Below are 20,929 nucleotides of genomic sequence, written 5' to 3' on the forward strand. Positions count from 1 at the left end.
ATCCTGTGTCCTGCCAGGGAGCTCCAGCTGGTCTGTGACAGTAGGGACAGGGTCCCCTGTGCTCCCCGGTCACCAGGGAGCCTCTGACATGGACACAGAGCAGAGCGCTGAGCCCACGCGCTGCTGCCGGCACAGGCCAGGCTGTCGAGCTCAGCCTGAGCACCAGTTGTCCTGGAGGAACAGCAGCATTGGGCGGGATGGTGAGTTCTGGTCGTGTCCTAAGCCTGGTCTTCACTTCTCACCCTGGGTTCTGCTCGCAGGACCTGACCCTGAAGTTGTGCCTCATCCGGAGCATCTGCATGATCAGCCAAGCCATCTACAATGGTGCCAAGTGTGGGGACTTCGTCTTCTCCCGCAAAGCCGAGCTGGTGGCCCAGATGGTGGTAAGAGCAAGGCCTGGGGGTGGCTTGGCCTGGGGCTGGTCTGGGGGACAGCAGGAAGGTTCCCAGTTGGGCACGGGGGTGGCTGGTCCGTCTCCAGAGCTGGGTCTGGGTGTGAGCAGGACTGTAACCATCACTTGTTCTGCCTTCCAGGAGTTCATCAAAGCAGAACCGCTGGAGACGATGCGGACGCCGGTTCGCCAGCGGGCAATGATCACCTGCACGTACCTGGTGTATCCTTCATCCCTGCGGAAAAGCCGCTCGCAGGGCTGTGCTCACTGGAGCTGCTGTGCCCACAGAGCCTGACCCTGCTCCCCAGGTTGCTGTGTGGGTCTGACGGCAGAGCCGAGGTGTTCTCCCTCGGCGGGGGTGGTAACAGCGCTGTGCTGGACCGGCTGGATCGATGCGCTGAGGCCACTTGTCTGAGGGTCACCAGGGCCAAGTGCCGGGTCCTGCACTGGGGTCACAACAACCCCATGAATGCTCCAGGCTCAGGGAAGAATGGCTGGGAAGAAAAGGACCTGGGGGTGTTGGTGACAGTGGCGGAACATGAGCCAGCGTGTGCCCAGGTGGCCAAGAGGCCACCGGGTCCTGGCTGGTACCAGCACTGGTGTGGCCAGCGGGACCAGGGCCGTGACCGTCCCTGTGCTGGGCTCTGGGGAGGCCGAACCGCGAATCCTGGGGGCTGTTCTGGGCCCCTCACGCCAAGAAAGGCCTTGAGGTGCTGGAGCGAGTTGAGAGAAGGGAACGGAGCTGGTGAGGGGCTGGAGGAGGTTGAGGTTGGATCTGGGGAACGATTTCTTCCCCAAAGGGCTGTGGGGCATTGGAACAGGCTGCCCAGGGCAGTGCTGGAGTCACCATCCCTGGAGGGGTTGGACAGACGCTGAGATGAGGTTCTCAGGCACACGGGTTAGTGCCAGGGATGGGTTAATGGTTGGACTCTGTGACCTTGAGGGGCTTTTCCAACCAAAGTGATTCCAAGATTCTCGCCACGGTGGAAGGGGATGGTTGGGTTGGCACGGCTGCGCCTCCCCAACCTCTTGGTCACTGTTCTTGTTGAGCTCTGCAGTGAATATTCCTCGTATGCACCAGAGCCAAGGGCGCTGTGCTCTCAGTTACACCAGATGACTTTCGAGATCCAGTTAAAAATACTTCAGCACGTCCCAGCTCCTGACACAGATACTGGGAACACTCTGCCCGCTTCCCATTAAACCGGTGACACTTAGTATGGACTCAAGCCAGCAGGAACATGTATTAAATCCCCCATTCCCAGCTTACAGGTGTTCCCGTAGCGATCAATGCATCCGCGTTGCTTCCTTAACCTGGGACCAGGTTCCTGGAGCCACACCTGGGTGACCCGGACAGGACGGAGCTGCTGGACACCTGCCTGGGCAGCGTGCTGGCCCTGCCGCCGCTGGAGCCGGCGAGGGACAGGGACGAGGACGGAGGCGACGCCGGGCACAGGGAGGTGCGGAGCCAGCGCCGGGGCTGGGAGCAGCCCTGCCGAGAAGGGCTTGGGGGTCCTGGAGGGTGAGAGGTGGGACACAAGCCGGCAACATGCGCTGGCAGCCCAGAAAGCTGATGGCATCTTGGGCTGCACCTGGAGCAATGTGAGCAGCACTGGGGGGGATCCTGCCCCTGTGCCCCCGTGTCCTGAGCCCTGAGCTCTGCGTCCAGCTCTGGGCTCCCGGCACCAGCCAGACACGGAGCTGTGGGAGCGGGACAGAGGAGGGACACGGGAATGGGCCGAGGGCTGAACAGCTCTGGGGAGAAAGGCTGAGACAGCTGGGGGTTCAGCCTGGGGAGGAGAAGCTCCAGGGAGACCTTAGTGTGGCCTTTTGAAATTTAAAGAGGCTGATAAGATGGGGACAGACTTTTTAGCAGGGCCTGTTGCGATAGGACAAGGGGTGATGGTTTTAAACTAAAGGGGGGAGATTCAGGCTGGATATAAAGAAGAAATTTGTCACGCTGAGGGTGGTGAGAGCCTGGCCCAGGTTGGCCAGAGAGGTGGTGGCTGAACCATCCCTGGAGACATCCCAGGCCAGGCTGGACGGGGCTCTGAGCAACCTGAGCTGGTGCCGATGTCCCCGCTCATGGCAGGGGGGGCACTGGATGATCTCTAATGTCCCTCCAACCCAAACCATCTGTTATTCCATGAGGTGGGCAGGGAGCGGCCGGTGCTGCCCGGACCCCTGCCCGGACTTGGCACTAGCAGCACGAAGCTGATGCAGAGCTGACATTGCGACGTGTCAGCGTGACAGGGCTTTGTTCTGCGGTCACAGCTGCTCAGGGATGTCGCTTTTGGGGCAGCACAGATGTTTTTTGACAGTGCCGTGAGCCGTCGGGTCCCGTGGCCGCGGCGTCTCCCCGGCAGCGGCTCAGCCGTGGGAAAAGCGTGTTTGTGATTCACCTCGGGGACGAGCTGCATCGCTTCCCCCGCTCACTTATCTCCCGAAAAACGCCTGGCCCTTCTGTGCGCTGATAGCAAGTGAGAAAAGATGAGCTTATCAGCAAGCCCAAACGCTGCTAATAAGAGCACGAACTCCCTTCAGGGGAAAAAATCAAATGATCCTGGAAACCCTGCGGGGTAGAAGGGGCCTTTACATAACCGGCTTTTGAAAGGCTGCAGCTGCTTCTCGGCTGCGGTCGAGTGCTTAATGAATGAAAATAACACGGCGCTAATGAAGTTGTTGCAGCTGCCGGGTGGCTGCGGAGCAGCCCGTGCTCCAGTGCATCGCCGCGCTGCCGCGGCCACGGCCGGGACGTTTGCAGGCAGCTGGCCCAAAAGTTGAATTAATAACCTTTTTTCCCTTTCCCTTCCATCCTATGAAGCTTTGTAGTTTTTATTTTGAGGGAGGTTTATACCAAAATAAGTCCTGGAAGGAAACTGTGAGCATATTCAAAGGGCTCATTCAGCCTGGGCTGCCTGGAATTGATCCCCAGGTGGGAGAAGGACCGAATTTCCTTCTGGAAACCCAGCGCCGAAGTGTCTGTGCTGGTGCACCAGGCTCTGGGCAGCTCCTGGCACCGGCGCAGGTCACGGCCACTGCTCCGCTGGCTCCCACCGGTGCCCGGCGCTTCCAGTGAAGCTGGATTTTGCGAACTGGGTTTTCCCGCTAGGCTGGAAGTGGGTGCAGCTGGGCACCCAATGCTCCTGCACACCGAGATCGGGTGCAGAGAGCGAGCTCTGGCACAGGCTCCCCAGGGAGGTGTCCCGGCCCCAACCTGACAGTGTTCAAGAAGAGACTGGACAACGTCCTCAGACCCACGGGGTGACCTGTGGGGCGTCCTGTGCAGGGACAGGAGCTGGAACCGATGATCCTGTGGGTCCTTCCAGCTCAGGACACTCTATGATTCTATGTCACCCTCTGGGCCGGCTCTCCGGGACGCGGTGCAGCCCCTGCGATCCCCGTTTCCCCCTCAGGTGCTGTACGGCGACACCATCAGTGCCCTGAAAGACCTGCTGAAGAGCCTCCTGCAGAGGAACCTGACCCCCCACGGGCTGCAGGACATGTTTGCGGTGAGTGGCTTTGGGGGGGCTCTTCGGGGAGAAGCGGGGAAGCCGAGGTGACCCCAGAGATGACAAGGCGGCTTTGGAGCCAGAGCGGGAGTTGGTAACGCTGGTCCTCGCTTCTCCACGGGCCGGGAGGGCCAGTGGGCCCCTGGCCCCGCTCCTGCTCGCACCGGGCACGCGGCACAGCTGCCCCGGCTGGGACGAGGTCTCCAGGGGAGGACGCAGGCGATTGTCGCTGTGCCCGAGGATGGTGGGCAGTGTGTGGTGCGGGGAACATCCCCACAGCCTCCCCAGGAGGCAGAGCCCCAGCCTTGTCCTGCGGATGAGCCAGGAGAAGCTGGTTGGGACAGGGACAGTGTTCCTGCAGCCCACGTGTGCGCCACGGCCCGAAGGACACCCGGCAAAGCCGCCGAGCTGCTGCTCCCCTCTATGATTCTACGATTCTACGATTCTCCCTCCTGACGCTTTTCCCCTGCAGCATTTAGGCCCCTGGATCAAGTCGAACAAGGAGCACGAGCGGCAGCGGGCGGTGGAGGTCAGTGCCGCCTTGCTGGACTTCTACCTGAGCAAGCTGAAAGTCAGCGTAAGTGAACCCGGCGCTCGGGCGTCTCGTTCTTCCTGATGCTGTTTGCCTTGCTGGGGCTCACATGCACGTCCCTGCCCACAGGGGTGCCAGGGTGGTTTCATAAAATCACAGAATCGTTTTGGTTGGAAAAGGCCCTCCAGATCATCGAGTCCAAGCATAACCCACCCCTGGCACTGCCCCCTGTCCCTGAGAACCTCATGTCCATCTGTCCAACCCCTCCAGGGATGGTGACTCCAGCACTGCCCTGGGCAGCCTGTTCCAATGCCCCACAGCCCTTTGGGGAAGAAATTGTTCCCCAGATCCAACATGAACTTTCACTGCAAGGGAAGGTTCATGGTGGCAGGGAAATGCTGTCCTCGTGGCCCCGAGCTCTCCTCGTGAGTGTCCCCTGTGTTTGTCACCCCTGCAGACTGTCATCCCCTTCTACAACCTGGGCGTCCTCATCGCTCTCTTCTCCCCGCGCTGCTCGGACTCCCTGGCCAGCGTTCGCCAACACGCCATCGACTGCGTCTACTCCCTGCTCTACATCCAGCTCTGCTATGAAGGTGGGTGCTGGACGGGGGTTTGGGTGCTGGAGGGGGTTGGGGGCCAGCAGTGGGAACCCCCTATTGTACGGTCGGGGGTGCCCGTCCCATCCAGACCCCAGCGGAGCCAGAGGAGCCACAAAAATTGTCTGAGGGCTGGAACAGCTCAGGAGGGAGAAAGGCTGAGAGAGTTGGGGGTTCAGCCTGGGGAGGAGAAGCTGCGGGGAGACCTTAGTGTGGCCTCTCAATATTTAAAGGTGGCTTATCAGAAAAATGGGGACAGACTTTTCAGCAGGGCCTGTTGCGATAGGACAAGGGGTGATGGTTTTAAACTGAGAGAGCAGAGATTTAGATGAGATATAAAGAAGAAATTTGTCACGCTGAGGGTGGTGAGAGCCTGGCCCAGGTTGGCCAGAGAGGTGGTGGATGAACCATCCCTGGAGACATCCCAGGCCAGGCTGGACGGGGCTCTGAGCAACCTGAGCTAGTGACAATGTCCCCAAGGTTGGACTGGATGGGCTTTAAGGTCCCTCCAACCCAAACCATCTGTGATTCTACGATCCCTCCGTGTGCACGATCCTGCAGGAGTGACCTGCAGACGCGGTTTGCAGCAGGAGTGGGGCTGGTGTAGAACATAGGTTGGGTGTTGGAGGTTCTCCCAAGGTGTTGAGCGCAGGTTTCTGAGCTGTATTCAGCCTGGAATTCCTCCTCTCTCCAGGAGAGGTCAGTCCTCCCCTTCCAACAGCCTGAGCAGAGGCTTTGAGAAAAGCACAGCCCGACAAAGCCCGGAGAGGACTTGGGGTCCTGTTCTCCAGAGCAGCGCGGCTCCTCGCAGAGCAATCGCTTCTGGCCCTGGGCAGCACCTTTGGTTTCTTGGCTCCTTCCTGACAGCTGGGCCAGCTCGCAAGTCCAACCCAGCTCTGTGCGGCACGTAGGGGTAAAACGTGAGGGATGCTGCTCACTGAATGCTCCCTCTGGCCCCAGGTTTCGCCCGGGACCACCGAGATGAGATGGTGGAGGGGTTGAAAGCTCTGAAGAAAGGCCTGGAGGAGCCCGACTTCACCGTTCTGTTCCACACCTGCACCAACATCGCCATGGTAAGGTGCAGGGCAAGTCCTGGGTGCTGGAGCTGAGGAGCGAGACCTGCACGGGACTCGATGCGTTGTCTGTTCCGAGCAGCTCGCAGGCTGGTCGCTGCTGGGGAGCCCCAGTGTGGCACTGGGAAACAACCGCCGGAGTCTTCTCCGGCTGGAGAACTCTCCTGGCCTGGTCAGGGATGCTCAGAGCGTCTCACCCCTATGGGGAAGCTGCTGGTCCCCGCTTTGGGCACAAGGACACCTGTGCAGATGCCCTGGGTGCGGTGACACCGGCAGGGACTCGTCCCCGGCTGGGCTGTCACTCGGTGCCACCGTTGAGGGTTCTGACACGCAGCCCAAACCCTTCAGCCCCCAGCACTCTGCTCTTGTGGGAGCCAAACTCCTCTTTGATGGCCATTTGCCATGCAAGCGTTGCTCCAGGAGGACTTGGAGCTGTAGAGAAGCCGGTGGTATCTTTTTGTCCTGGAAAAGCTGCCGTTCCCCACATGTGGTGGCTCTAGAGCTCATTGTTCCTGCACTGAGCAGCTTTTTCCACCCTCAGGTCTGGAGAGCGTGTTGAGGTGTGAGGGAGCATCTTCCCAGCTGCTGGGTGGTGGCCAGAGTGGGGTTAATGGCTTCGTTGTGTTGTCCCAGCCCATCCCAAGAGAGCCCCGGGTTAGCCGGCCACCCTCGGGGCTGTGGCCTGGCCCTTGTCCCCTCCGTCACCACCGATTTGGGCTCCTGGCTGATGCTCCCGCAGGACGCTGAGCCGGGCAATGACATCCTGCAGCTGGGGCCCTTGGTCCAGGCTCTGCCGGTGTCCTCGTAGGGACCCCGCTCTTCAGGGAGTGACAAAAACACCACGCTTGACTCCGCTCGCCCTCCCCGCAGGTGATCGGGAAGCGCGTCCCCCCGGAGCAGCTGATGAGCCTCCTGCTCGCCATGTTCGAGGGGCTGGCGGACCCCGACAAGAACTGCTCCCGAGCAGCCACCGTCATGATCAACTCCCTGCTCAAGGAGCGCGGGGCTGTGCTGCAGGAGAAGGTAAAACTGCTGCAGGAGAAGGTAAAACTGCTGCCGTTGGGCTCGGCGCTGCCCCCGCGGCACAAACGCAGCTCCAGCCCGGTCCTGCTGCTGCCCCTTCTCCCCACGTGTGTACCTTGATAAATTCCCACTTGCAGCTCCAGCGGGTGGTTTGGTGGGGTGATGGGTTCCTCTGGTGCAGGCGGGGATGCTCCAGTGAGGGCAAAGGCTGGGCAAGAGCGGGATGCCCAGCACAGGGAGGGATCCAGCCCTGATGGAATCATCAAATCATTTTGGTTGGAAAAGACCTTTAAGATCATCAAGTCCAACCATAACCCGACCCAGGCACTAACCCGTGTCCTGAGAACCTCATGTCCGTCTGTCCAGCCCCTCCAGGATGGTGACTCCAGCACTGCCCTGGGCAGCCTGTTCCAATGCCCCACAGCCCTTTGGGGAAGAAATTGTTCCCCAGATCCAACCTCAACCTCCCCTGGCGCAACTTGAGGCCGTTTCCTCTGGTCCTGGCGCTTGTTCCTGGGGAGCAGAGCCCGACCCCCCTGGCTCCAAGCTCCTTTCAGGCAGGTCAGAGATCAGAAGGTCTCCCCTCAGCTCCTGTTCTCCAGCTGAACCCCCAGCTCCCTCAGCCGCTCCCATCACCCTTGTGCTCCAGCCCCTCACCAGCTCCGTTCCCTTCTCCCAGCTCGCTCCAGCACCTCAAGGCCTTTCTTGGCATGAGGGGCCCAGAGCTGCCCCCAGGACTCGCGGTTTGGCCTCCCCAGAGCCCAGCACAGGACGGTCACGGCCCTGGTCCCGCTGGCCACCCCAGTGCTGGTCCAAAGAAGAAAGGAGACATTTCACCCCTCTCTCAGGGGACTCTCTGTCACCTGTTGCATTTCTGGCCAGGGGAACGTTTGCACTGAAGCTTTTGGGGTCTATGTCTCCTTTCCCATGGGCACACGCGCTCTGTCCTCCTGGCCGCGGGGCAGGCTGTGCTGCGCCAGGAGGCGGCTGCTCGGAGCGCGGCTCCGCGCTGGCTCCGTGGCGGGTTGAGGAGTTCAGGGACAAGCTCACTTTACCAGAACGGGCTCAGGCTGCCTGCGAAACCTTTGTGAGCTCCGGGGGAGCGCAGGCTCCTGGCTGGGAAGCCGGTCTGGATGCTCGCAGGGCTTAGAGGTGCTGGATGCAGAAGGGTTTTTTGTCTAATCCACTACCTTTAGGGCTGAGCTCTCCCTTTCTCCGGCGGTAATTGGAAACACTGGCTCTCCAGCTACTCCTTGGACTCTCTTTTGCGCTAGAGCTCCTGCTAAGAAGTCCTGCTCGCTACCTAGGAGCTTCTCTCCTACATGGGGCTGCTCCAACTGACGTGACTCACCTTTTGCTCAGCTCCAGCCCAGCCCAGATCCTGAAACCTGAACCGATGCTAAGCCCCGGGGTCGGCGGCAGAGCCGAGCGCAGCTGGGGCCGGAGCGCTCGCCTGCTCTGCGCTTAATCTCGGGAATTTGCTGCCAGGCCTGGTCTGCGCCTGAACTTCCTCTTGGTCTTAACGCGCGTTTTACAGCTCGCAGCCAGTGCCGAGGTGTCTCCCCGCGTTCAGCTTGCCGAGCCCCTCTCGCTGCCCCCGTGTCGAGGCCGGGGCTTAGCGCCAGTTCCGCGCCGGGGCCACGGCTCGGGGGTGGCAGGTGTCCTTGCCAGGTCACACAGGGTCCCAGGATGTCAGGGGTTGAAGGGACCTCGGGAGCTCATCCAGTGCAACCCCCCGCCGGAGCAGGAACACCCAGCTGAGGTTACACAGAAGGTGTCCAGGCGGGTTGGAATGTCTGCAGAGAAGGAGACTCCACAACCTCCCTGGGCAGCCTGGGCCAGGCTCTGGCACCCTCACCGGGAACAAGTTTCTTCTCATATTCAAGTGGAACCTCCTGTGTTCCAGTTTGCACCCATTGCCCCTTGTCCTGTCACTGGCTGTCACCCAGAAGAGCCTGGCTCCATCCTCCTGACACTGCCCCTTTCCATATTGATCCCCATGAATGAGTCAGCCCTCAGTCTCCTCTTCTCCAGCTCAGAGCCCCAGCTCCTCAGCCTTTCCTCACACGGGAGATGCTCCACTCCCTCCAGCATCTTGGTGGCTGCGCTGGACTCTCTCCAGCAGTTCCCTGTCCTGCTGGAGCTGAGGGGCCCAGAACCGGACACAATATTCCAGATGAGGTCTCCCCAGGGCAGAGCAGAGGGGCAGGAGAACCTCTCTGACCTACTGACCACCCCCTCCTAATCCCCCCAGGTCCCATTGCCCTTCCTGGCCACAAGAAGGTCCCCATTCCCCTGGGACGCCCCGCACATTCTGCTGTCCCCCGAGTGGGGACGGATCCTTGGCTTCCCTGGAGCTCTGTGGTTCTGCGTGCTGAGCAGGGACACGTCCCCATACGCCACGCTGCCTGATGCTCTGCCCACCCGTGTTGTCCTCTGACAGCGCTTCACCCGCGACCAAGGGGACGGGACCCGCGTGTGCTGTCGGACGGTGACCCCAAGCTCTCAGCACTCACCCGGCTGCCCCATCTCCTCTCCCCTCAGGTGCCCGACATCATGAGCATCATCCACGGCAAGCTGGAGGAGGTGGACGAGGAGCACGTGCGCAAGGCGGCCCAGCAGACGGTTTACATCTTGGCGGCCCAGCACAAGAGCCTGGTGGTGTCCAGCCTGCTGAGCAGCGCGCTGCCCTTCGACAGGTCCTGCCCGCCGCCCGCACGGGCTCCGCAGCAGCTTTCACCTGAGCTGCGGAAAAGCTTTCGCCTGCTTAACCCCAGTAACCGGCCCCTGCTGGTGTTTCCTTGGCGTGCTCAGGGATCGGCACGGCCGCTCGCTGCCTCTCGGGGGTTTGCTGGGCTCGGAGGGGATGGCAAAGCCAACCCCGGGGAGCTGAGCGTGGCTGGGGGCTCGGTGCTGCTTTAGGCAGCGGGTCACCTACCCCAGAGCTGCTGACCCCGGGCTGAGCCTTGAGCAGACAGGATCATAGAATCACAGAATCATTTTGGTCGGGAAAGCCCCTCGAGATTGAGTCCAGCCGTTCCCCCAGCCCTGGCACTGCCCCACGTCCCTGAGAACCTCATGTCCGTCTGTCCAACCCCTCCAGGGATGGTGACTCCAGCACTGCCCTGGGCAGCCTGTTCCAATGCCCCACAGCCCTTTGGGGAAGAAATTGGTCCCCAGATCCAACCTCAACCTCCCCTGGCGCAACTTGAGGCCGTTTCCTCTGGTCCTGGCGCTTGTTCCTGGGGAGCAGAGCCCGACCCCCCTGGCTCCAAGCTCTTTTCAGGCAGTTGCAGAGATGTTCTCCCTTGACAGGACAAGGGGTGATGGTTTTAAACCAAAGGAGGGAGATTCAGGCTGGACATAAGGAAGAAATTGTTGCCCCTGCGGGTGGTGAGAGCCTGGCCCAGGTTGGCCAGAGAGGTGGTGGATGAACCGACCCTGGAGACATCCCAGGCCAGGCTGGACGGGACTCCGAGCAACCTGAGCTGGTGCCGATGTCCCTGAGGTTGGACCAGGTGACCTTTGAAGGTCCGTTCATCCCATGTTGGTGGGTGGCGTGACTCAGGTGCTCCCCGGCGCGGGGAAGGGACCGACACTTTGCCGTGGGGGTGTTTTAAAGCTGGCAGCCGGTACCAAAGCATCTCCTGTCCCTCCTCTCCTCTCCTCCAGCCACACGTGCGCCATGTGGAGGTCCCTGGCCAGCGAGCCCACCCTCACCTCGCAGATCCTGGAGCAGCTCCTGGAGAAGGTGAACCGAGACGTCCCGTACAAGGAGAGCAAGAGCTTCCTGCTGGGCAGCGGCTCCGAGCGCATCGCCACCCCTCTGCCCCTGGCCGTAAGTGTCCCTGTCCCCGTGTCCCCGTCCCCACCCCTCTGCCCCTGGCCGTAAGTGTCCCTGTCCCATCCCCGGCCCAGCGGGGACGCCGTGCCCCACACCCACACCTGGAAGGGCTTTTATTCATTTCCTTGGCCCTCAGGGCTTCGTGCCAGGCATGAGCTCTGGAAATAACGCATCGCTGTGTAACGCCTATTAGAGCTAATCCACCGGCTCATAAAAAGCCTCTCAGGTGTCCGTCCTCAAGGGAGAGCACTTTGCGTTTTTATCCCTTCAGAAAAAAAATAAACCCAGCTTGGCAGCTTTCTAAGCAGGAAAGCAGCTGTGAAAATTTCCTCCTCCTCTGAAGGACCAAATGCAGATGGTAGAGAATCAGCCGCCCTGAAAGCGAACCCTCCTCCCCTCCCCGCTCCGGTTTTAACACCCCTCTAGACTGTGCGCTGTAATTACGGCTTTTTAAATTGGCCGGAATAGGGCTCTGTGTGTGTGTGTGTGTTGTCTTCCTGCCCATAAAACCCAAGCTCTTGGATCTGCTCCCCTTCCCCAGGTACACGCTTCCAACCTCCCCGGCTTTCCGAGGAGCAGCTGTTGCTCCGCTGGGGCCGCGGGTGGGATACGGGGGGTTACGCCGATGCTTTGTTAGACTCTGTTGCAGGAAGGAGTAAAAAGAAAAAAAACCAAAGCCCTCTGGCTGCCTGGCTGGGTTATTTACTAACAGCTATCTCAGCGTGGTGTGGGAGATCCCCTCCTAATCCTCTTCTCCCGCGCGTTCGCTCTCTCTCCAGGCCACATGTGCTCTGTATGAGATCATGTCTGCTCCGGAGTCTGGGGCAGCGGTGCTGGGGCTCTACCCGCCGCTGTTTGTGACTCTCCTGCTGCGCGTCAGCTGCACCGTGGGTGTTCAGCTACCGAAGAGCCTGCAGAGCAGGGAGAGGAGGAGCAGCAGCCTCGGCTCGGCCGCCCGCAGCCTCCACCCCGCCAGGTACGGCACGGCCGGCGCGGGGGGGACGCTCCCGATGCCACGTGCAACGCGTTGCCGGTGCAAACGCAGTGGCGCGCGCCGGGGAACGACACCCGTGATAGTAACCGTAGCGCCTTCGGGACTATGGCCTGACCTCTGCTGCGGTTTGAGCTCGGCGTTGGGTTGGTTTGGGTTTTTTTTTTTTTTTTTTTTTTTGGTGTGTTTTCTTCTGCAGAACACAATCTCCAAATTGGGAAGCATTAAATCAGGCGCAGCGCAAGATGAGCTCGGTCAGCCCCGGTGCCAGAGCCCTGCGGGGTTGGGTTATTGCCGCAGCCTCCCGAAAAATCCTGGCTGGCTCTCTTGCGGGGTCCCCTGGGGCTCGTGGGCACGGCGGGGGCGGAGGAGCTTTTTTGGGGAGGGAGGACGGCTCCCTTTCGGTGAAGGATGAGGAGGGGAAGCTGGAAAGAGCAAACTTTTCGGTTTCATTGCGTCTCAGTCACACCAAATTGCTGCCCGTTGAGCGAACAGCTGTGCCGCGATGCCGTTGTCCCCCGGGTAGAGGTGGCAGTGCCAAACCACCGCAGTCCAGCTCGTCCATCGGTGCTTAGAGCCCGGGGTGTCCCTCAGCACTGAGGAGGGTCCTGGCCTCTCCCTGGGGCGGGATCTTCCAGATTGTCACAGAATCACAGATGGTTTGGGTTGGAAGGACCTTCCCAGCCCCCCCAGTGCCCCCCCTGCCATGAGCAGGGACATCGGCACCAGCTCAGGTTGCTCAGAGCCCCGTCCAGCCTGGCCTGGGATGTCTCCAGGGATGGTTCAGCCACCACCTCTCTGGCCAACCTGGGCCAGGCTCTCACCACCCTCAGCGTGACAAATTTCTTCTTTATATTCAGCCTGAATCTCCCTCCTTCAGTTTAAAACCATCACCCCTTGTCCTATCACAACAGGCCCTGAACAAAACTCTGTCCTCATCTTTCCTATTGGACCCTTTTAAGCACGGAAAGGCCGCACTAAGGTCTCCCCGGAGCTTCTCCCCAGGCTGAACCCCCAACTCTCTCAGCCTGTCCTCACCCCAGAGCTGATCCAGCCTCAAATCATTTCTGTGGCCTCCTCTGGACTTTTAAAAGATTGTTATTGTTTTAAACATTATTTCTCTCCTGTGAGAGCCCCTGAAATCCCCAAGGGCTCATTGCTGAGCACAGGGAGAGTCACCAGAGCTGCTGAATCCTCCCCTGTGCCAGGTCTGTGTTCCACACCAGGTCTGTGTCCCTGTGCAGGTCTGTGTCCCTGTGCAGGTCTGTGTCCCTGTGCCAGGTCTGTGTCCCACACCAGGTCTGTGTCCCTGTGCAGGTCTGTGTCCCACACCAGCTCTGTGTCCCTGTGCCAGGTCTGTGTCCCACACCAGCTCTGTGTCCCTGTGCCAGGTCTGTGTCCCTGTGCCAGGTCTGTGTCCCACACCAGGTCTGTGTCCCACACCAGATCTGTGTCCCTGTGCAGGTCTGTGTCCCACACCAGGTCTGTGTCCCTGTGCCAGGTCTATGTCCCTGTGCCAGGTCTGTGTCCCACACCAGCTCTGTGTCCCTGTGCCAGGTCTGTGTCCCCCGCTGTGTCCCCACCTCAGTCTCAGTTCACGCTGCCCTGACCCCACGCTCCCAGCCCTGCGTGACGTGCTGAGCACCGCCAGCTCCTGGAGGTTCCCAGCAGAGCCCTGGTGCTGGGAGAGCTGGGACGCCACGGGGGCAGAGCACGCGTTAGATGGGCTGCAGGACTGTCCCACCCCGGGGCTTCTTCGTGTCCCCTCCGGGAGCGTGGGGCTGTCACCCACGGGGCGCTGGGGCTGCTGGACCGTGTCTGGAGCATCTTTCTGGTGAGGAGAGACTGAGAGAGCTGGGGCTGTTCAGCTGCAGAAGAGAAGCTGAGAGGGGCCCTATTGATGTCACCGCGGGTGCCCTCGTCCTGCAGCAGGCGGCCCAGCTGGTGAGCGGCACCCGCACTTGCTTTAAAGCACTTTATGGGGATGTTGGGTTAACCCCAAGGAGACTTGGGGTTTTTTACAGGCTATTATTAGTCTTAGGAAAAAGAAAAAAAGCCTGGAGGATCCCCTACAGCCAGCAGACAAAGCAGGACTGAGCTAGAAGGGCTCTGGCATCTCTTGACTTTCCATTTGCCAAATCCCAATGGCGAAGAAAGGTGTTTCTTTGCTCTGAGTAGAATGACCGAGATGGTGACATCAGGCACACTGAGCAGTGTCCCCGTCTGCTCCGTACCGTGGTGGCCCCGTCTTCATCTCGCGAAGCTGCTGCTCAGGCTGACTCCTCCGGCGGGGAGGGGGATGAGCGGAACCAGGTGCTGTGCTGGATGGCAGGGCTGCCGTCTCATTAGGCTTTTATTTACACCACATGTCAGAATGGAATTAAAAGAACCCACTGTGCTGGAGGAGTGGCTTGGCGAAGGCCGATCACGGTTGTCCCGTGGCTGTTTGGCGCTGGCGCTCCCCGAGCTCGTGGCTCTTGCCCTGTCCCCTCAGGGTGTTTTGCGGCCGTGGTTGGGATATGGCTTCGTGCAAACCCCCGATGGGATCCGACGCTTGTGCTGCTGTTGTGGCTTTGGGCTCCTGCAGCCAGAACCGTCTGTTCTCGTCATGCTGGTCCCCTGTGGTGGCTCCTGGATGAGCGAAACGGGCAGATCCCGGCCAGAGCCTGTGCCGTAACACGGGGAGTGCTGAAGGGAACTCGGAGCAACTGGTTGTTGCCCCCCAGGGAAGGAGACGCAGGAGCCAGAACCGCCTGCTCTTCCTCCAGAAGCGTCTGGACTCCAAACAGCGTTGGGGACACAAACTAGAAGGTGCTGAACTCTGTCCACAGTCACTGTTCCATCCGTGGAACAGGGCTGGGGCTGGATGAACCCGTGTCCCTCCCCACGCTCGGGTCTGGGTGATCCCGCGGCAGCTGTCGAGCATGAGAGCGAACGTTCGGGATGCGACAATCCCTGGGTCCTTGTTGTGGGAAAAGCCGATGTGCCAGATGGGAGATCGGTAGGAACCAGGAGATCAGTAGGAACCAGACGATCAATAGGAGCCCGAGGATTGGTAGGAACCAGGAGATTGGTACCAGCCGGAGGATCAGTAGGAGCCAGAGGATCAGTACAAACCAGAGGATCGGTAGGAACCAGGAGACTGGCACAAGCCAGAGAATCAGTAGGAACCAGATGACTGATAGGAGCCAGAGGATCGGTAGGAACCAGGAGATTGGTACAAGCCAGAGGATCGGTAGGAGCCCAAGGATCGGTAGGAGCCAGCAGCTCTTCGACACCCACATCCCTGAGGTGGGATGGGGGAGCGCCCGGCCCCTCTCCCGCAGCCCCTGGAGCAGCCCTGCTGATGGAGGCGGTGACTTAGTCCCGGCTTTGCTGGGCAAAGCTGGGCAGGATGGTACCCTGGGGGCTTTCTCGCTGGTCCGAGCCCCTGGATCACATCACCCAGGCTGGTCCGAACGCGGGTGCGCTGGCGATGCTCTGACCACCGTCTGTGGGTCACACGTGGTGTTTGTGTCCTCAGGACGGGAAAAAGGCTCCTTCGTCACCGCTCCCCAGATGTGACCATCACACAAGCACCGTGCTGAGTGTCCTAGTGCTGCTCCTCAAATCCCCGCTTGATCTTGCAGGTGTTGGTCTGGAATAGCCATGTACTGGCTCTGTGTTGCGGTTGTGAGTCCCTGGTGACATCACCTGCATTTGGGGAGCAGGGAGAGGGGCTGTGTCACCCCGGCTCCTGCCAGAAACTCCTGGGGATGAGTGGAGGGGCCGGGAATGGCACGTGGTTCTGCTCCCAGTCCCCGGTTCTGCTCCCAGTCCCCGGTTCTGCTCCCAGTCCCCAGTTCTGCTCCCAGTCCCGGTTCTGCTCCCAGCTCCGGTTCTGCTCCCAGCTCCGGTTCTGCTCCCAGCCCCCCGTTCTGCTCCCAGTCCCGGTTCTGCTCCCAGTCCCGGTTCTGTTTTCAGCCTCAGTTCTGTTCTCAGCCCCAGTTCCACTCCCAGTCCCAATTCTGCTCCCGATCCCGGTTCCGCTCCCAGTCCCGGTTCCTCTCCCAGTCCCGGTTCCGCTCCCAGCCCCGGTTCCTCTCCCGATCCCGGTTCTGCTCCCAGCCCCGGTTCTGCTCCCAGCCCCGGTTCCTCTCCCGATCCCGGTTCCGCTCCCAGCCCCGGTTCCGCTCCCAGCCCCGGTTCCGCTCCCAGCCCCGGTTCCTCTCCCAGTCCCGGTTCTGCTCCCAGTCCTGGTTCTGCTCCCAGTCCCGGTTCCGCTCCCAGTCCCGGTTCCTCTCCCAGTCCCGGTTCCGCTCCCAGCCCCGGTTCCTCTCCCGATCCCGGTTCTGCTCCCAGCCCCGGTTCTGCTCCCAGCCCCGGTTCCTCTCCCGATCCCGGTTCCGCTCCCAGCCCCGGTTCCGCTCCCAGCCCCGGTTCCTCTCCCGATCCCGGTTCTGCTCCCAGTCCCGGTTCCGCTCCCAGTCCCGGTTCCGCTCCCAGCCCCGGTTCTGCTCCCGATCCCGGTTCCGCTCCCAGCCCCGGTTCCGCTCCCAGCCCCGGTTCCTCTCCCGATCTCGGTTCTGCTCCCAGTCCCGGTTCCGCTCCCAGTCCCGGTTCCGCTCCCAGCCCCGGTTCTGCTCCCAGTCCCGGTTCCGCTCCCGATCCCGGTTCCGCTCCCAGCCCCGGTTCCGCTCCCAGTCCCGGTTCCTCTCCCGATCCCGGTTCCGCTCCCAGCCCCGGTTCCGCTCCCAGCCCCGGTTCCGTCCCGCTGTGCAGGGCTGCAGGCCGGTCGCCGTGGCCATGAAGTCATCACTGATTGATGGAGGGGGAACAGTCTTTGTCCAACGCGGAGAAAAAACCGCGGGGATGTGAAATTCCAGCCTTGTCCCAGGAGCTGGTTACAATATCAAAGTAATTTCCTGTACGCGTTTTGAATTCGAAGTCTTCATGATATTTAAATGCCAAAGAGAGATGGTAAAGGTGAATATGATAGCTTGGCAGGAAAGGCCGGCTGGGAGACAACGGGATTTTGTTGGAAAGGAAGGAAGTGTCTGTAGGACACTGTGGAAAAAGCAAACCTGGGGAAGGAGCGGCGTTAACCATCTGTCTCGTGGGAGCAGCCTCGCTCCGGGATCTTTAGCTCTTGTGGAGGAGCAGGAGGGCCTGGAGCTGCAGCCGGGAGCCCAAACCTGGGGGGGTTCAAGAGGAACGGGGGGGCTTTGCCGGGGACGGTCCCTCCCGAGGAGCCACCGCAAGTGCCACCTGGTGCTGGGACGTTGCCTGTCAGACCTTGGCCACAGCCAAGGAGCTGGTGGGACATTCCTCAGCCCTCGTTGGCCTCTGCCGTGAGGCTTTTCTGTTGCTGTTTTGTTATGCCGCAAGAAAATAAATCCCCCTGCGGCCTCCTTGGACTCAGTGACAGGTTCACCTGTGTGCAAGCTTTGAGTTTCACAGCTCGTGGAGGTTCTTCGGCTCTGCAGAAACGGTCGTGGTCCTCAGGATGCTGCAGGAGGGGGGTCCCCACGTCCCCAAGCTGGCGCGTGTCCGGCCCTCCTGCCCCAAACCTGAACCTCCCCGCTAAACCCACCACGGCCGTGAAAAAGGAACCCGCGTTTCATTCCAGGCGGATGGAAGGGGGAATATTCAAGGGGGAACACTCGAGGTCTCTGCGGAAGAGCCTCTCTGAACGGAGGCGCTCGCACGTCCCTCTGCAATTTGGGCGGCAGCTCATGGCGAGCGAGCCCTGCAGCGGCGCGGGCTGCCCCCAGCTGAAAATGGGCTGAAAAACTCCCAAAGCCTGTGTGGCCGGACTCCAAGGCAGTAAAACCAGGGCTGTTACGTGTACCAGCAGCTCGGCGTGGACAGATGGTGCAAGGATCCTTCTGCCTAAGCTTTTCTTTAATTAGCAATTAGTTCCTTGCCGTGCCGTAGTCCTGGTGCAGGGATGCTGAGTGCGCGCCGAGGGGCTCTCCGCCAGCCCGGGCTTTGCGCAGGAGCTGAGCGTGCTCAGCAAACCCTCATCGTCCCGCTTTCTTTGGGTTGGTGTTTATTTTCTATCGTTAACCCGAACGCGGGACACGTGAGAGGTGACAGGGTGTCCTTGGTCAGGGCGAGCTGGGACGTGGCTGCAGCGCAGCGCTGGCGGTGACGGTCCCTCCAAGCACCGGTCCCTTGTCACTGCGGCTTAGGTCACCCCTACGAGAAGCCAAAATAGCAGGAACCAGCTCATAAACCTTCATGCTGAGACGCTCTTACTGAATTATGTTTTCTTTGTGTGTGTGGTAACTACGTTCCTCTGGCTTATATGGAAGGCTAAAAGATTTATCCATCGCTAATATTTGTTTTGTTTTGACAGGATAATGTATGTTTCCCATATGTTGCCTTGTGCTTGCAGCAAAATAATCCCTACCTATAAAACATTAATGCAAAAAAAAAACCAAACCCCTTAAAGTACTTCTGGACTTCTTTACTTTTCAGTCCATTGTCTTGGATCAGGTTAACGCCAAACGTCATGGTGTCAATGGAAATGGCCATGAGTTATGGGCTCGTCTCCCTCTGGCCAGAGCCCTTGTGTAATTCATCCTGTCCTCGAGCACTGGAGGTGCCCGGATGGGCAGGGATGCGGGCAAGGATGCGGGCAAGGATGCGGGCAGGGATGCGGGCAAGGATGCAGGCAAGGATGCGGGCAAGGATGCGGGCAGGGATGCGGGCAAGGATGCAGGCAGGGATGCAGGCAAGGATGCGGGCAGGGATGCAGGCAGGGATGCAGGCAAGGATGCGGGCAGGGATGCAGGCAGGGATGCAGGCAAGGATGCGGGCAGGGATGCAGGCAAGGATGCGGGCAGGGATGCAGGCAGGGATGCAGGCAAGGATGCGGGCAGGGATGCAGGCAGGGATGCGGGCAGGGATGCAGGCAGGGATGCAGGCAAGGATGCGGGCAGGGATGCAGGCAGGGATGCAGGCAAGGATGCGGGCAGGGATGCAGGCAGGGATGCAGGCAAGGATGCGGGCAAGGATGCAGGCAAGGATGCGGGCAAGGATGCGGGCAGGGATGCGGGCAGGGATGCAGGCAAGGATGCGGGCAGGGATGCAGGCAGGGATGCAGGCAAGGATGCGGGCAGGGATGCGGGCAGGGATGCAGGCAGGGATGCGGGCAGGGATGCAGGCAGGGATGCAGGCAAGGATGCGGGCAGGGATGCGGGCAGCGCAGGCAAGCTGCCCTCACCTCACCACCCCACTTCTCTCCGCAGCTGCGCGGTGGAGACGTTGAAGGTGATGCTGGCGCGGGGGGGCAGCGAGGAGGTGGCTGTGGCCGTGGGCAGCGCCGGCGGCTGGGACCTGATGGCCAGTCCCGAGAGGCACCACGACGGCATCGCCGTGCTCGCCGGGTAAGGGCTGGCACCGCGCGCCGGTGCTCCGGCGGCTCCTCTGGCTCAGGTGCTAGAGCCACGTGGCGGCCGTGGGGAGGGGGATGGCAAGGGGGGAGGGGGTTTGCTGTGTCCTGGGGGGGCTGTGATGTGTCAAAAGCCATGGAGGGTGTTGCTGGCTTCCCAAGGGACGGGCGGTGGGGCTCTGCCGCGCTGCCTGCCATGGGGATGGGGAACCCACGGGATGAGCCGCGTTCCTGGGAGCGCTGGGGGGCTGGATGCAGCTGGTGCCCATCAGAGAATCACAGGATGGTTTGGGTTGAAGGGACCTTAAAGCTCCCTCGGTGTCCCCCCCACCATGAGCAGGGACATCTGCATCCAGATCAGGTTGCTCAGAGCCCCGTCCAGCCTGGCCTGGGATGTCTCCAGGGATGGTTCAGCCACCACCTCTCTGGCCAACCTGGGCCAGGCTCTCACCACCCTCAGGGGCAACAATTTCTTCCTCATGTCCAGCCTGAATCTCCCTCCTTTAGTTTAAAACCATCACCCCTTGTCCTATCACAACAGACCCTACTGAACAGTCTGTTCCCATCTTTCTCATTGGCCCCTTTTAAGTCCGGAAAGGCCACACTAAGGTCTCCCTGGAGCTTCTCCTCCCCAGGCTGAACCCCCAGCTGTCTCAGCCTTTCTCCCCAGAGCTGTTCAGCCCTCGGCCCATTCCCGTGTCCCTCCTCTGTCCCGCTCCCACAGCTCCATGTCTGGCTGGTGCTGAGGGCTCCAGAGCTGGTCGTCGGTCCCGTTGCTGCCGTCCCGCACATCCCGTTGTGCCCCTCGCCAGGGCTGTGCGGCAGCTCTTCGGCCACGTCAGCCAAACTTTTTCTGCCATCAGCTGCTTCGCTGTGCTCCTGCTGGGGCTCAGGCTCCCTGGTCACCTTCCAACCGAGGTGTGCTCATAGAAACACAGAATCATTTTGGTTGGAAAATCCCCCCAAGGTCACCGAGTCCAACCATAACCCACCCTCCCTGTCCCTGAGAACCTCCTGTCCGTCTGTCCAACCCCTCCAGGGATGGTGACTCCAGCACTGCCCTGGGCAGCCTGTTCCAATGCCCCACAGCCCTTTGGGGAAGAAATTGTTCCCCAGATCCAACCTCAACCTCCTTCTCCAGCCCCTCACCAGCTCCGTTCCCTTCTCCCAACTCGCTCCAGCACCTCAAGGCCTTTCTTGGCGTGAGGGGCCCAGAACCGCCCCCAGGATTCGCGGTTTGGCCTCCCCAGTGCCCAGCACAGGGACGGTCACGGCCCTGGTCCCGCTGGCCACACCAGTGCTGGTACCGGCCAGGATCCGGTGGCCTCTTGGCCACCTGGGCACACGCTGGCTCATGTTCAGCCGCTGTCACCAACACCCCCAGGTCCTTTTCTTTTCCAGCCGCTCTTCCCCAGCCTGCAGCGTTCATGGGGTTGTTGTGACCCAAGTGCAGGACCCGGCACTCGGCCTCGGTGACCCTCAGAAAATTGGCCCCAGCGCATCGACCCAGCCAGTCCAGACCCCTCTGTATGGCCATCCCACCCTCCAGCAGGTCAACACTCCAGCCAACCTGGTGTCATCCGCAAACTGAG

General features: G+C 60.8%; 1 protein-coding gene across 2 annotated transcripts in view; it reads left to right on the top strand.

The window, feature by feature from the left end:
* MROH1 (maestro heat like repeat family member 1) overlaps window positions 1–20,929 on the top strand; it is a 65,295-nt gene that overhangs the window by 31,766 nt on the left and 12,600 nt on the right. For both annotated transcript variants that reach the window (XM_065627373.1, XM_065627375.1), the window contains 12 exons: window positions 261–383; window positions 534–613; window positions 1,713–1,848; window positions 3,805–3,900; window positions 4,373–4,477; window positions 4,890–5,025; window positions 5,989–6,101; window positions 6,972–7,124; window positions 9,669–9,823; window positions 10,797–10,962; window positions 11,748–11,944; window positions 19,195–19,332. In XM_065627373.1, coding sequence (XP_065483445.1) covers window positions 261–383; window positions 534–613; window positions 1,713–1,848; window positions 3,805–3,900; window positions 4,373–4,477; window positions 4,890–5,025; window positions 5,989–6,101; window positions 6,972–7,124; window positions 9,669–9,823; window positions 10,797–10,962; window positions 11,748–11,944; window positions 19,195–19,332 — 1,598 coding nt within the window. The remainder of the gene's footprint in view (window positions 1–260; window positions 384–533; window positions 614–1,712; window positions 1,849–3,804; window positions 3,901–4,372; window positions 4,478–4,889; window positions 5,026–5,988; window positions 6,102–6,971; window positions 7,125–9,668; window positions 9,824–10,796; window positions 10,963–11,747; window positions 11,945–19,194; window positions 19,333–20,929) is intronic.

This window comes from Caloenas nicobarica, chromosome 2, assembly GCF_036013445.1.
Source record: "Caloenas nicobarica isolate bCalNic1 chromosome 2, bCalNic1.hap1, whole genome shotgun sequence".
NCBI lineage: Eukaryota > Metazoa > Chordata > Aves > Columbiformes > Columbidae > Caloenas > Caloenas nicobarica.